General features: G+C 51.5%; 1 protein-coding gene and 1 long non-coding RNA gene across 2 annotated transcripts in view; one reads left to right on the top strand and one right to left on the bottom strand.

Annotated features, from left to right (window-relative positions):
• Window positions 1-15,184, top strand: part of DNAH2 (dynein axonemal heavy chain 2) — a 152,635-nt gene that overhangs the window by 125,091 nt on the left and 12,360 nt on the right. Inside the window, exons 70-79 of the mRNA XM_083409992.1 lie at window positions 31-181; window positions 426-574; window positions 932-1,065; window positions 2,162-2,306; window positions 2,949-3,148; window positions 4,642-4,768; window positions 9,991-10,177; window positions 11,219-11,367; window positions 12,265-12,448; window positions 13,320-13,510. Of these exons, the coding sequence (XP_083266118.1) occupies window positions 31-181; window positions 426-574; window positions 932-1,065; window positions 2,162-2,306; window positions 2,949-3,148; window positions 4,642-4,768; window positions 9,991-10,177; window positions 11,219-11,367; window positions 12,265-12,448; window positions 13,320-13,510 (1,617 nt within the window). The remainder of the gene's footprint in view (window positions 1-30; window positions 182-425; window positions 575-931; window positions 1,066-2,161; window positions 2,307-2,948; window positions 3,149-4,641; window positions 4,769-9,990; window positions 10,178-11,218; window positions 11,368-12,264; window positions 12,449-13,319; window positions 13,511-15,184) is intronic.
• LOC310663264 lies at window positions 4,442-7,086 on the bottom strand. The gene is made up of 2 exons (XR_014504453.1): window positions 6,858-7,086; window positions 4,442-6,630 (listed from the first exon to the last, which is right to left on the bottom strand). It is a non-coding gene; the product is annotated as an uncharacterized lncRNA (long non-coding RNA).

Raw genomic sequence — 15,184 nt, 5'->3', positions numbered from 1 at the left:
TCATGCTCCCGCCCCCTCTGCCTCCCACAGGGCCTCAAGATAATTGACCTGCAGATGCCTGACTATATGCGCATCCTGGAGACGGCCATCCAGTTTGGCACCCCGGTGCTGCTGCAAAACGTTCAGGAGGAGCTGGACCCCACACTAGCCCCCATCCTCAACAAGTCCGTCACCAAAGTGGGTGAGCGCCTGGCTTCTGCCCGCTGCTGGGAAAGGAGGTGGCGACTTCTGGGCACCCTGTTGTGTTTTTCATCCAGGTTTGGGATTTGAGGTTTGGGGGGGGGGGAGGAGAGGAATTCGATGGAGGAATGGATGCCAGCTTCCTGGCAAGGGGCTGGCATCTTGTCCAGAGGGAAAGAGGGCCCGGGTGAAAGACCCCCTAATCCCACCCCTATCTTGCTCCTGACCTGTGTGTGTCTTTGTAGGCGGCCGCCTGCTGATAAGGCTGGGGGACAAGGAAGTGGAATACCACCCCGATTTCCGGTTCTACCTCACCACCAAGCTCCCCAACCCGCACTACACGCCGGAGACCTCCTCCCAGACCACCATTGTCAACTTTGCTGTCAAAGAGCAGGTAGGCACCACAACCAGGGAGAGCGTTGCCGCTGCTGCTGGGCTCCTGTCTTGCTCATGGGCCTCCGATCGGGGCATCTGGTTGGTGAGAATGGGATGCTGGGCTGTGGTGGGCCCCCTTTGGCCTCATCCAGGCTTCTTGCAGCCTCAATGCTGGGAATTCTTTCTGGCTTCCAGGATTTGAGGTGGGAGGAGATGGGTGGTTTGGAAAGGGACAGATTCCACCCCCTGGAGAAGACTTCATAGGAGGGAAGAAGAATTGCCAGGAGAGGAGGCATAAAGGGTGGGGAGCATCCTTCATGCCAACGATGGGGGGAGAGGCAGAGGGGTCCATACTGAGTGTCCTGGGCCTCTTCAGGGGCTGGAAGCTCAGCTGCTGGGGATTGTGGTCCGGAGAGAGAGGCCCGAGCTGGAAGAGCAGAAAGACAACCTGGTCCTCAACATCGCAGCTGGCAAAAGGAAGCTGAAGGAGCTGGAGGACGAGATCCTGAGGTAACGGAGCGTCTGGGCAAGGGGACATGCAGGTGCTGTGGAGGGTTTGTCACTTGTGTGTGCAGACGCTTGGACTACTGCCATGCGCTCTACGTGGGGCTACCTTTGAAGGTGACCCGGAAACTGCAATTAATCCAGAATGCGGCAGCTAGACTGGTGACTGGGAGTGGCTGCCGGGACCACATAACACCGGTTCTGAGAGATCTGCATTGGCTCCCAGCATGTTTCCGAGCACAATTCAAAGCGTTGGTGCTGACCTTTAAAGCCCTAAACGGCCTCAAAGGCCCAGTAGACCTGAAGGAGCATCTCCACCCCCATCGTTCTGCCCAGACACAGATCCAGCTCCGAGGGCCTTCTGGCGGTTCCCTCATTGCGAGAAGTGAGGTTACAGGGAACCAGGCAGAGGGCCTTCTCGGTAGTGGCACCCGCCCTGTGGAACGCCCTGCCTTCAGATGTGAAGGAAATAAGTAGCTATCCTATTTTTAAAAGACATCTGATGGCAGCCCTGCTCAGGGAAGTTTTTAATATTTAACGCTGTACTGTTTTTAACACTTGATTGGGAGCTGCCCAGAGTGGCTGGGGAGACTCAGCCAGATGGGCGGGGAATAAATAATAAATTATTATTATTGTTGTTGTTGTTGTGCCTGAAGAGCATCATGTAAACAATGGCTTAAAAACAGCATCTGCTGCGACCTAGGCAAAGTTGAAGGAAATGGCAGTGGAGGCCACGATGCCTGCGTGGTTGGGCCTGTGGGCTGATACGTGGCAGTCCTTACTGACCAGGAGAAGGAAGGTGGCTGCTGTGCTCTGCACTCCCTTTACCCCCTGGGTCTCCAGCCTTTTGTGGAGGCTGAGCGTGTTGCAAGTCTGCCCTTCCCTCTTCTCTCTTCCCCATAAACTCAGCCGACAGTTCCACAGGCCCAGACCCCACCTCCTCCATCATCTGGGGCTTCTCCCAGCCAGGGATGGCATCTTTCCCACCCTGCCTCTTGGGCAAAGCTGCATGGCTCTGCTTCTGGTCCTCAGGCCCTCTGGGGAGTGGGCACAGCTTGCGACCCCCCTCCCTGGGCTCACCTCCCCCACTTTCCACTGTCAGGTTGCTGAACGAAGCCACGGGCTCCCTCTTGGATGATGTGCAGCTTGTGAACACACTCCAAACCTCGAAGGTCACAGCCACCGAGGTCACGGAGCAGCTAGAGACCAGCGAGACCACGGAGATCAAAATTGACACTGCCCGGGAGGTGAGAGGATGGTTTCTGGTACTCAGAAACATTGCTGCCTCTGACCACGGAGACAGCGCATAGCCATTGTGGCTAGTAGCCCCCAACAGCCCTTGCCTCCACGAATTTGTCTACTCCTCTTTTAAAGCCCTCTTGGTTGCTGGCCATCACTGCCTCCTGTGGCAGGGAGTTCCCTAGTTCAACTCTGTGTTGTGAGAAGAAGCACTTTCTTTTTTGTCTGTCCTGAATCTTCCAATATCCACCTTCATGGATTTCCACAAATTCTAGTCTGATGGGAGAGGGAGGAAAACTTTCCTCTATCCACTGTCTCCAGGTGATGCATTATTTCATAAACTTCAGGTGGAATCCCCCCGCCCCCAGAACTGAGGGTCTTGAGGAAGATTTGTGGGTACAGATGCCGTGCCTGAACCCCTCCTGGGTTTCTCCACAGTCCATGGGGGCTACTAACTTGCTCTTTGACTGGTGAAGTACTGATTCTGCAGTAAAGGTCATTTCTCTGGGAGTGAGTGGTTTGTGTGCTGGGGTAAAGGCCTCACCCCATGGCTGATCCACCCCCAGTGGCTCCTCTCCGTCCCCCCGCCCATCTCCTGATCCTGCCCTCTGGCTGCTTGCCAACTCACCTGTCGCACGTACTCTCACTAGGCATACCGACCATGTGCTCAGCGGGCGTCCATCCTCTTCTTCGTCCTCAACGACATGGGCAGGATCGACCCCATGTACCAGTTCTCCCTCGATGCCTACATCGACCTCTTCAACCTCAGCATCAACAAGAGCCATCGGAGCACCAAGCTGGACGAGAGGATCCGCTTCCTCAACGAATACCACACCTATGCTGTCTACAGGTAACCTACTTCATGCGGGGGGCGGGGGGCAGCCAACCACTGCCACCACTCCTTTGCCTGTTGCACCTGGCAATCTATGCCCTTGGGGTCTCCTTGAGAGCCAGTGTGGTGTAGTGGTTAAGAGCGGTAGTCTCGTAATCGGGGGAACCGGGTTCGATTCCCCGCTCCTCCACATGCAGCTGCTGGGTGACCTTGGGCCAGTCACACTTCTCTGAAGCTTCTCAGCCCCACTCACCTCACAGGGTGTTTGTTGTGGGAGAGGAAGGGAAAGGAGAATGTGAGCCGCTTTGAGACTCCTTAAAGGGAGTGAAAGGCGGGATATCAAATCCAAACTCCTCTTCTTCTTCTTCTTCTTCCTTCCTGAGGAACGAGGCGTGTTCAATTTAACTGGGAGAAGTTGTCTACAGTCCTCAGACTTGTCCCATATAGTCCACACAGTGGACACTCGGGTTGCAAACGTGATCCGTGCAGGAGGCACGTTCACAACCCACAGCGTTCGCGACCTGCACATCTGCGCATGCGCAAGTCACGATTCGGTGCTTCTGTGCAAGCACCGAAACCCGGAAGTAACGGTTCCGGTACTTCTGGGTTCAGCGGGGTGTGCAACCTGAAATCGCATAACCTAAAGCGTCTGTAACCCGAGGTATGACTGTATAGTCCAATCACAGGACGCCTGTTCCAGACAGGCACTGGAAGTTCAGGCTTCACCCTCTTGAATATCTGAGAAAGTGTCCCAAGCAACTGCGGAAGGTGTGGAGACAAATCAGGCACTTTCTATCACGTGGTGGCTATGTAAGAAAATCCAGGCATTTGGGGAGAGTTTCCACTTAGAACTACAAAAAATGATAGAGATTTCCTTTATGAGAAAACCAGAAGCTTATCTTCTGGGGATTACAGATTTGGATATTCCACAAAAGATGAAAAGTATTTTTTTATATGCCACAGTGGCAGCAAGAGTTCTTATCGCTTCAAAATGGAAGAGTGATGAAATCCCCCCTATTCATGAATGGATCCCAAAGCTAACAGAATATGTGGAGTTAGACAGTTTATCAGAAAAAAAATAAAGAACAAACCAAAACGGGAATTTGTCTCAAAATGGGAAGTCTTCAAAGTTTATTTGAAAAACAACTATAGCACTTAAAACTCTGTCTCAGCTTTTGAATAACTTCAGTAATAGCTTTAAGAAAGATATGAGACCTACAATAAACCAATAATTAGTTCATCTATGATAAAAGTGTGTATTGGCAACAAATAATATATAATTGACATAAGGAATAGACGGGAGGTCGGGTCTATAGTTCAAGGAGCACTTTTTGCTTTATTGATTGGTGATTAATATTGTCTTTATCGCTGTTTTTATTTGTATTTTTGTTTTGTTTTTTCCTTTTTTGGTGTATCAATAAAATAAAAAAAGAATATCTGAGAAAGGAGGCTGCTGTGAGTTCTCTCCGAGCTCCAACCCTTCCTTCTGTTTTCTGTGTGGCTTCTCTTAGGTACACCTGTCGGGGCCTCTTTGAGCGGCACAAGCTGCTTTTCAGCTTCCAGATGTGTGCCAAGATCCTGGAGGTCTCCGGCAACCTCAAGATGGACGAGTACAACTTCTTCCTTCGCGGGGGAGTGGTAAGAGCTCAAGAGCCACCCTGACGGATCAGACCAAAGGCCTAGCTGGCTCAGTAGCCTTCTATTACTGTGGCCAGCCAGGACAAGCGGGACCTGAGTGCGAGAGCAGCACTCACCCTTCCTCATCCCCAGCAACTGGGCATGCAGAGGCATACTGTCTTTGGTCCTGGAGGCAGAGTATAGCCATCGTTTCGAGTAGCCCTTGATAGCCTTAGCCCCCATAAGGTAAAGGTAAAGGGACCCCTGACCATTAGGTCCAGTCGTGGCTGACTCTGGGGTTGCGGTGCTCATCTCGCTTTACTGGCCGAGGGAGCCGGCGTACAGCTTCCGGGCCATGTGGCCAGCATGACTAAGCCGCTTCTGGTGAACCAGAGCAGCGCACGGAAACACCGTTTACCTTCCCGCCGGAGTGGTACCTATTTATCTACTTGCACTGGCGTGCTTCTGAACTGCTAGGTTGGCAGGAGCAGGGACCGAGCAACGGGAGCTCACCCCGTCATTGCGGGGATTCGAACCGCCGACCTTCTGATCGGCAAGCCCTAGGCTCTGTGGTTTAACCCACAGCGCCACCTGTGTCCCTTAGCCCCCATAAATTTGTCTAATTTCTTTTAAAGCCATCAAATTGGTGGCTAACGCCAATTATTGCTGTAGCAAGACATAGTTTAGCAACGCGCCGTGTGAAGAAGTCTTTCCTTTTCTCTGTCTTGAATCTTTCCCTGCAAAAAAGATCTTAAGCTTTGCTGGATGAGCCCATTGGGTTCTCGTATTATAAGAGAGGGAGGAAAACTCTTTATCTGCTTCCTCTCTACCGTGTACAATTGTATGTGTCTGTATTGTGTATCTCTTGTCTTTTTGTCTAAAGTAAAAAAAGCAAATTTTGGCAACCTTTCTTCATAGGGAAGCTGCTCTAGCCCTTTAATCATTTTGCTTGCCCTTTTCCAGCTCTGCAGTATCTTTCTTAACATATAGTGACCAGCAGCGTACACAGAATTATTATTTTTATTTAGTGAGTTGTGTTTAAATCCCACCTTTCTTCTGACGAGCTTGAGGTGGTGTAAATAGTTTTCATCCTCACGATTTTATCCTCACAACAGCCCTGTGAGGTGGATTAAGTTGAGAGTGACTAACTGGCCCAAGGTCACCCATTGAGCTTCATAGCTGAGTGGCGATCTGAGCTCTGGTCTCTCCCACATCCTAGTCCAACACTAACCGCTGAACCACACCGGCTCTCAAAGAAGAAGCCTGGCAGTGGTACGGATAGTGGGAACAAACGTCTCGGCAGCATCAACTGGGCAGAGACTTCAGGAAGTTATTGCTTGTGCAAGCATAACAAAGTCCCCAGCGAGATCTGAACTCGCGACCCTCGGTTGACAAGGCCAGTGCTCTAACCCCAGAGCTATAGAGCCTTGCACTCCGTTGAATTGTGCAATGCACAGCATTCCGAGCACAGAACAGATTTGCGTAAACTGATTTATGGTACTGGTAGATTTCTTCTCTGTGCAGCGGGAGGGAGGCATCCAGAAATGGGTTGCCCCCCGCCATACAGCTTTGATGGCCTAGGAGAGGGAGACACTCCACCCTTCCTTTCTTTCCTGCCTTGCCCAGCTCCGGGGCAAATTTTCCTTCTCTCTGGTCTCGCATTCCCTCCCCCCTCGTGTCTGCTCTGCAGCAGTTCTCCTCGGGTTTTGTCCTTTCAACCTTATTTGCCTTCCCCTTTCCCCGCTTTCAATAACTTCCCGTACACACACAAAAAAGAAGAGTCATCTTTGTTTTTTACCTCTCCTTATCCTCTTGGGTCCCTCCTTTGTTATCCTTTCTTCTCCCGCTGCCTGAGCATGGCGCCGGTGGAGAAAATGTCATTTCTGCAAGGAGAAATCAACACGCAAAAGAAAGTCAGCCAGGCTGGGGAGGCGGCGGGTCTGAAAACAGCGTTCTCCCGGTTACCTTGACGGTTGCCATTGAGTGTCCCCGTCCCCCCCAACACAGAGGCTTCTCAAGGCTCTTCCTCACTGGAGAGACAATTTTCTGAAGAGGCAAACTGTGAAGATTTCGCCCACCAAGCCTATAGAGCAGGCAGATGCCAATATACCAGTTCCTACATGGTCTCAAAATAATGTCGGACGCCTTCCTTTTGACTGTCTGGCTGGCTCCAGCGAGATTGCTGGTGTCTGGACTCAGCTGGTGTAAGACTGCAGCTTTGGCAGGGCCTTGGTGTTGAAGGAAGGCTCAGGCAGCTGATTCCCTGCCATAACCGGCCGCCATTGTTTGTGCCAGGGGACATTGCTATGGGCCATTGTCCCTAGAGGGTGCTGATCCCTGCTGATCACCAGGTGCAGCACCCCTCTGGCCCATGGAAAGTTTTCAGCCGTTTTGCCATCCATGGCACCCCTGTCTCTTTGCCGCAGGCTACCATGTGTTAACGGAGAAATCTGAGGGCTCCCTTGGACAAAAAACAAGGACACCAGCCAGGAATACCAGAGCAAAACAGCAGCCAGTAGGCTTGGTCTTTATTGAAGACTGTCGCGACAGGACTCCCACCTGCCACCAGGTGGAACAAGATGGAAGCCCTGAACAAAAGAGAACCCAAACTTTTAATAGCTGCTAATCCCCATGTTACACCCCCCCCAACTATATCACTAATACATCATGGTTACATCATGAAAGGGGAGGTCTGGTGGCAATAATCTGAGCATCCTGGACCCTGCCCCATGGTTCCCCTTGCCCTCCACCAAACACCCATCAAGTGAAACAAAAGATATATTTACATTTCCCTGTTTCCCAGCCAAGTTAATCACACCCTTTTGTCTTCATCTGGGTTTGTTATTTCTGGAATGGCTACCTGTCTGGCACTCAGGTATCAGGATGCCAGGGATTATCACTCAGGCAGAGGGGCTGCTGAGTAGCTGAGCTCACATGTCTATATGAATTTCTGAAGTTTTCCCTGTGAGCCAGTACATAGATGCAGTTATCAGTGAATTCTTACATTTGGAATTGTGCAGCAGAGGCCCTTTGAATAGATAGGAAGAAACTGTGATGAAGTGTTTTGTGGGGACAAATCACAAAAGTCACAGAAGTGATTGTGCTGATTTTGGTAGTGGGCTGCATGTGCATGATATCTGCTGGAGGGGCAACCCCCCCCCATCCCATACATAAATTCATACAACACACGGGATGCTTCTTCTGCCTTTTGCTGCTTCAGAAATTGTCCCCCATCCTTTAAATCCACACAGTTCTCACACCATCCCATGCCCCATATAGGGCTGGGGTGGGGAAACATTGCTGGCCAACAGGCCAGATCATTATCTCCCCACCTGCTGGCAGGCCAAATTTGACAAGTGATTGGGGGGCCCCACCTATCAGGCACTTGCCCTCCCAATATTGGGGCTGGGGGTGAGATGGGATTGTATGAAGAGCATCGGATCAGTGGCGGTCCAGCTGCTGAATCAGCACAGCCCTGATCATTGCGCCCCCCCCCCATGCATCCCCATTGCCCTGACAAGGGAAGCTTCTGTGGCTTCTTTGCCCCTCTGGGGAGAGAGTTTGGGCTGGCTACGAAGAGGAGCAGTACCTATGGATGTGTAGTACCCCCCAAAAGGTTGAAATCTCCGTGGGCCTTGACTTCCGGTAGAGGAACATGGCGGACTGAATGTCTTCTGTCGGCAGGTTGTTGATGGAGATAATTACATGGTGATTGATGATAGCCAATACATAAATCTGGGTTGTCAAATTCACCCTGGAGATAATAGTGAACGAGGGCTTAAACGCAGATGCTGTTTTCTGTGTCTTTTCAAAATCAAGATGGAAAACTACGGCAAATGCAACAGGAAATGGGAACAGATGATAAGGAACTGGGTGAAAACTAATGAATATATAATAAGTAAAGAACTATGGAATATTATTTTAATATATGATCACAGTGGAGACACTTGTGTGGACAAAGATGGAAAGGCGTCTTATTGTTTACTATGGAGGAATAGTTTTTGAAATTATTGGAGGTGAAAACCATTGCTGACATTTATTAATAAAAAATAATTAGATAACCCCCTTTGGACTTTTTGTGTAAAAAGGAAACTGAATTAATTTGATACATTTGGGTTGTTAGATTGGGGAAAATATTGCCTAACAGAAGGTAGATCAGTTAGATGTCATTCTAGAGTGAATATTTCGAATAATTTCTTTTATGTAACTGACAGATGGAAAATCAGAAGTCCGTTATGTTCTTTTTATTTTCTTTTATATTTTTGTTTTTCCTTCGATGTTGTCTCTTTCCTGTTCTGCTTTTATTTAGATTTTTTTTTTAGCTTATTGCATTATGAAAAAGCTTTAATAAAATATTACTTTTTTTTTTTTTTAAGAAATCTCCCCAGGCCTTGCCCCACAACAGAGGCATGCCATGTGGGCAGTCAAGGGCAGAATGCAGCTTGGCCGTCCCACAGGTCCTTGGGCGAGCCGTCTGGGAAGTTTTCCCAGAGCCTGGCTTTGTAATCTGAGAGGCCCTTGAAGCTCAGCCCAGCCCCGTCCATGACAACGGGCCAGAGAGCAAGACTGGCTCCCCGCCTAGCAGGATAGCCATGGAGAGGGGGCAGTAGAGGGGGAAAGCCACCCCAACCTGCTGCAGCCTGCTCCTCGCTAGATGTTTCCTGAGGGGAAACCCAGAGCAGGCTGGAAAATGGCCAGAGACTTTTCCTTCCCCCTACTTTCACCTTGAGGTCCAAGGCTGGCCCTCACCTGGGCACACCTGTCATTATAGGTGACTATATGTGTGTGTGTCCATGGCCAGATTTGCTGCCAAGGTCAGCTCCAGGGGCCCTCTCTCTGGCGACCATATTTTACCCATAATCCTCCCTGCTTTGCCTGTGCCATTCCTCCCCTGGTGAGGAGAATCTCCTGCTATGGGACGTATCCCCACCCTTGCCATAGAGGTGGGCAGAATCTGACCAGAGCCCTTCATGCCCAGGATGCTGGGCCCATCCCAGCCCTTCTGGAGAAGATGGCGGATGTTCAGAAATACCTTGGTATACGGGGAGGCCTGCTTCACCTCCCCCAAATACCCTGAAAGCAAAGGTGTATCAAATAGCCTGCTCTTCCCCCATGGATTTGCCTGATCCTCTTTTAAAACCATCCGAGCTGATGGCCTCCTGTGGGAGGGAGTTCCGCAGTCGAACCGTGTGTTGTGGGAAGGAGCACTCCTGATTCTTCCGCCATTCCCTTCCTGCTTGCAGGTGCTGGACAGGGAAGGGCAGATGGACAACCCCTGCACCAGCTGGCTGGCCGACGTCTACTGGGACAACATCACCGAGCTGGACAAGCTCACCAACTTCCACGGCATCATGAACTCCTTTGAGCAGTACCCTCGCGACTGGAACCTCTGGTACACCAACTCCAAGCCGGAGAAGGCCATGCTGCCAGGTCAGGCACCGCCCGCCTGCTGAGCTGCGCAGTCCCTGCCGTCGGATTGTGTTCATGCCCTCCCTAAAGGAAACCGGGAGGGAGTCCAGTGGAAATGGGTTAACTGCCATCCTCCAGAACAGAGTCGGAGCACTGGATCTGGCAGGCGGGCTGGATCCAAAACTAGCCCACCCACCTGACAATCACCTGATGTCCTGTGCAGGGCCATCTTAAGCATATCTGGTGCCATGGTGCAAAGCTCCCTCCAGCGCTCCCTGTTTCCCAGAGTTGTCAACCTGGAGGAGGCGGGCAGCGGCTGGAGGACAGCTCCAACGGGGAAGAGGCGGAGGCTGGACGCGGCACTTCCCAGCTCAGCTGGACGCTTTGTGCCGCGGTAGTCATGGCAGACAGAGGCCCTGGGCACGGCGCTGCTTTGGCGCGGGCAGCATGGCAGAAGCGGGCGAGGACGGCGAGCTGATGCCGGGAGGTGCCGCATCCAGCCTCCGCCTCTTCCCTGGCGTGCTCCAGAACTTGGCGCCCCGGCGCCCTGCGCCACTAGCCTCTATGGGTAAGATGTCCCTGGTCCCGTGATATCTGGGGAATCTTCCCTTGCAGCCTCGGCTTGAACTCTGGATCCAAAAGTTATAGCCTACCTTTTTCCTCCAAGGAGCTCAAGTCCAGGGCCCTCCCCCTCCTCACTTATTCACAACAACTCTGCCAGGTGGACTTAGGCCAAGAGGCAGGTATCCAGGGAGCTTTGTGGCCAAATGGGGATTTGAAGCCAGGGCTCCCAGGTCCTAGTGCGACACTATAGCCACTGTACCGGCATACTTTGGAAGCCCCAAGCCTCTGAAAAGGGGTGTTCTTGGTGCAGATAATCCCTCTAGGACCACCTCCAGTGAGAGGTCTGTCCTTATGCGCTGGAGATGTGGGAGTCAAGCTGAGATGGGGAGCGACCACTGGCTCTGGTGGGCATGCCAGGCCTTCTCTACAACCCAACCATTGGGCCCCTCTTCAGTTTCAGGTGGTCTCCCCCCACCCATGCCTTGTCGCCCCCTGCAGGTGAGTGGGAGAACTCCTGTAACCAGATGCAGCGGATGCTGGTTGTCCGGTCCCTGCGGCCAGACCGCGTGGCTTTCTGCGTCACGGCATTCATCGTCTCTAACTTGGGCTCCCAGTTCATCGAGCCGCCAGTGCTGAACATGAAGTCGGTGAGTGGCAGCGTCTGTGGCACTTGTGGGGATCCTAGGCCCTTACCCACTCCCATGTTCTCTCTCTCTTTTGCAATTTTTTTAAAATTTCATTTTATAATGCATATAAACAGAACAGTTATGAACGCAGATGAAAATTGAAAGAAGAAGAGCAAATCTATAAAGCTGGCACGTGGAATGGATACAACTGTTCATGGGTTAAAATTAAAGTCCCAAGTCATGAGAAAAAAAGGGAGAATAAGTGTTGTCTTCAGAATAAAGAGTATTAGTGATATCTGATTATCAAGTGTAGTTCCAGATTTGCCAGTCTTGTGATGAGGGTGGTCTTGGAAATAATGGTTCTGTTGTGTATATAACCCCCTCCTCCCATGTACTGATGCTCCATGCTTGAGTATTGATGCTCTGGTGCTTGTAGTGTTACTTCAGTATCAATACTGAGTGGGAGCCAGTGTGGTGTAGTGGTTAAGAGCGATGGACTCGTAATCTGGTGAACCGGGTTCGATTCCCCGCTCCTCCACATGCAGCCGCTGGGTGACCTTGGGCCAGTCACACTTCTCTGAAGTCTCTCAGCCCCACTCACCTCACAGAGTGTTTGTTGTGGGGGAGGAAGGGAAAGGAGAATGTTAGCTGCTTTGAGACTCCTTCGGGTAGTGATAAAGCGGGACATCAAATCCAAACTCTTCTTCTTCTTTTTTCAACTGCTCTGGAGAATGGTCTCGGCAGATGGATTGAGGCAGGAGTAATAGGAGTGTCAACCCCGCCCCCCCATATTCATCGATATGGGAATGACCTCAAAGTCACTGCCCCAATCCTGTCCTGCCTCAGCTACCCGGTCGCTCCCTGTGGCCTAGAATGATTTCCCTCCCCATTTTGTACTCTTCCCATCTCTGGATGCAGGTGGTGGACGACTCCACGACCAAGACCCCTCTGATCTTCGTGCTGTCCCCTGGCGTCGACCCCACCTCCTCCCTGCTCCAGCTGGCCGAGCAGTCGGGCATGGCGCAGCACTTCCAAGCCCTCTCTCTGGGCCAGGGCCAGGCGCCCATCGCCACCCGCATGATCAAAGATGGCGTCCACCAAGGTGGGTCCAGCTCCCAACAGGCGAGCCTGCCGCGTCCGCCCCTTCAGATCTCTGGAGCAGAGATGGGGAATGTCTGTGGCCAGTCTCCAGGTCTTCTGGGGCTCCCATCATGTGGCCAGCAATGATGGGAGTTGTAGTCCAACAACTTCTGGAGAGGAACGGCTGCTCTGGAGGCGTCTCTAGCTAACAGTGGGGGGGGGGGGCTTTCCTGCTAGCCTGAGTCTTCCTTCATAGGTCCTGCTTAGCTCACGCCTTGGCAGCCCCCCTGCCCCCCGCCAAGCAGATGTGGGGCCTCTCCACCCTCTAACCTGTACCCGGTGGAGTACAGGATCAGGTTTAAGGTGCTGGTTTTAACCTTTAAAGCCCTATACGGCCTAGGACACTCGTACCTACGGGACCGCCTCTCCTGGTATGCCCCACAGAGAAACCTACAGTCTGCAAATAAAAACATCCTGAAGGTCCCAGGCCACAGAGAGGTTAGGCTGGCCTCAACAAGAGCCAGGGCTTTCTTGGCTGCGGCTCCAATCTGGTGGAACGCTCTGTCACAAGAGACTAGGGCCCTGCGGGACCTGACATCTTTCCGCAGGGCTTGCAAGACAGAGTTGTTCCACCAGGCCTTTGGTCAGGGCCCAGCCTGACTCCCTCCTCTGGCAACCTGCACAGAATTTTGCTTAACGGTTGCCATTAATTTGATTTTAATTAATTTTTATAACGGAATGTTTTAGAATGTTGGATTATTTGATTGTTTGATTATTTAATTGTTGTTAGCCGCCCTGAGCCCGGCTTCGGCTGGGGAGGGCGGGATATAAATAAAATTTATTATTATTATTATTATTATTATTAACCTGGCTTGGCCACTTTTTCTTGGCAGGCAACTGGGTCTTCCTGGCCAACTGCCACCTGTCTCTCTCCTGGATGCCCCAGCTGGACAAGCTGGTGGAGCAGCTCCAGGTGGAGGAGCCGCACCCCTCCTTCCGCCTCTGGCTCAGCTCCAGCCCCCACCCGGACTTCCCCATCTCCATCTTGCAGGCCGGCATCAAGATGACCACGGAGCCCCCCACGGTGAGAGCAAAAGAGCCAGGTGGCCAAAAAGGGGCGGGGTGGGGGGCTCTTTCATCATTTCCTTCTCCCACCACCTGTTCCCCAGGGGGCCACCACGCCCAAGGCCCCAGCCCTATGAAAGCCACAGGCTTCCTTCTCCTCTTGGCTCAAGTTAAAAGTTCCCCTCTGCCTTACTCCAGATTGGCAACTTCACGTCAGGTCGTTTCCCCCCCTGCATTATAGAGCAAATATATACAGTGGTGCCCCGCAAGATGAATGCCTCGCAAGACGGAAAACCCGCTAGACGAAAGGGTTTTCCGTTTTGGAGGTGCTTCGCAAAACGAATTTGCTATGGGCTTGCTTCGCAAGCCGAAAATGTCTTGCGAGTTCCTGCGGGGTTTTTTCCCCTCCCCCCCTCTTTTTCCCAAGCCGCTAAGCCGCTTAACAGCTGATCGCTAAGCCGCTTAACAGCTGATCGCTAAGCTGCTTATCAGCTGATCCACTAAGCCCGCTAAGCCGCTAATAGCCTTTTAGCAGCTAATCCGCTAATCCCTTAAGCCTTTAATAGCCGCTAATAGCCGCTAAACCGCTAATAGCGCTAATCCACTAAGCCGCTAATGGGCTTGCTTCGCAAGACGAAAAAAACCGCAAGACGAAGAGACTCGCGGAACGGATACTTTTCGTCTTGCGAGGCACCACTGTAGTTTGAGGAAGAACTGGGGGAAAGTGTGTGTGTGTTTAAGTCAAGCATAGGCAAACTTGGCCCTCCAGATGTTTTTGGCCTACAAGTCTCATCATCTTCGGTCCAGTATACCTGAAGGAGCGTCTCCACCCCCATCATTCAGCTGGGGGTGGTCCAGCGCCGAGGGCCTTCTGGCGGTTCCCTCGCTGCGAGAAGCCAAGTTACAGGGAACCAGGGACAGGGTCTTCTTGGTGGTGGCACCCGCCCTGTGGAACGCCCTCCCAGCAGATGTCAAAGAGAACAACAACTACCAGACTTTTAGACAACATCTGAAGGCAGCCCTGTTTAGGGAAGCTTTTAATATCTGATGCATTACTGTATTTTAATATTGTGTTGGATGCCGCCCAGAGTGGCTGGGGAAACCCAGCCAGATGGGCGGGGTATAAATAATAAATTATTATTATTATATTATTATCCCTAGCTAGCAGGACCAGTGGTCAGGGATGATGGGAATTGTAGTCTCAAAACATCTGGAGGGCCGAGTTTGCCTATGCCTGGTTTAAGTACACAACAAGAGCCAGTCATCTAGTCCAGGCTCCTCTTCTCACAGTAGCCAATCAGATGCCCCAAAGGCAAACCCTCAATCAGGATTCGAACACAGAGCCTTCTCCCCTCCTGTGGTTTCCAGCAGCTGGTACTCAGAAACATTGTTGTTTCCGACTGTGGAGGCAGACCATAGACATCACGGGCTAGGAGCCCTTGAAAGCCCTCTCCTCCATGACTCTGTTTGATTCCCCCTTTAAAGCTTTGCCGGCCACCCAGACAAAATTGTTTGAATACATAGAATTGGCGAAATTGACTTAAAAGATTCGGAACCAAAAAGAAGCAAAGTTCGAAAAGGATTGGAGTAAATTTGTTGAATATATACGGAGTGATTGTAAGAATTTAAAAACTGTAGCAGGATTAATGTAAATCTTGTGATGTGGATGGAGTGTAAATAAGAAACTGTAAGA

Source organism: Podarcis tiliguerta (assembly GCF_965153285.1).
Source record: "Podarcis tiliguerta genome assembly, chromosome: 13".
Lineage (NCBI taxonomy): Eukaryota > Metazoa > Chordata > Lepidosauria > Squamata > Lacertidae > Podarcis > Podarcis tiliguerta.
Note: the sequence above shows the minus strand (reverse complement) of the source record. Positions and strands in the feature narration are given on the sequence as shown.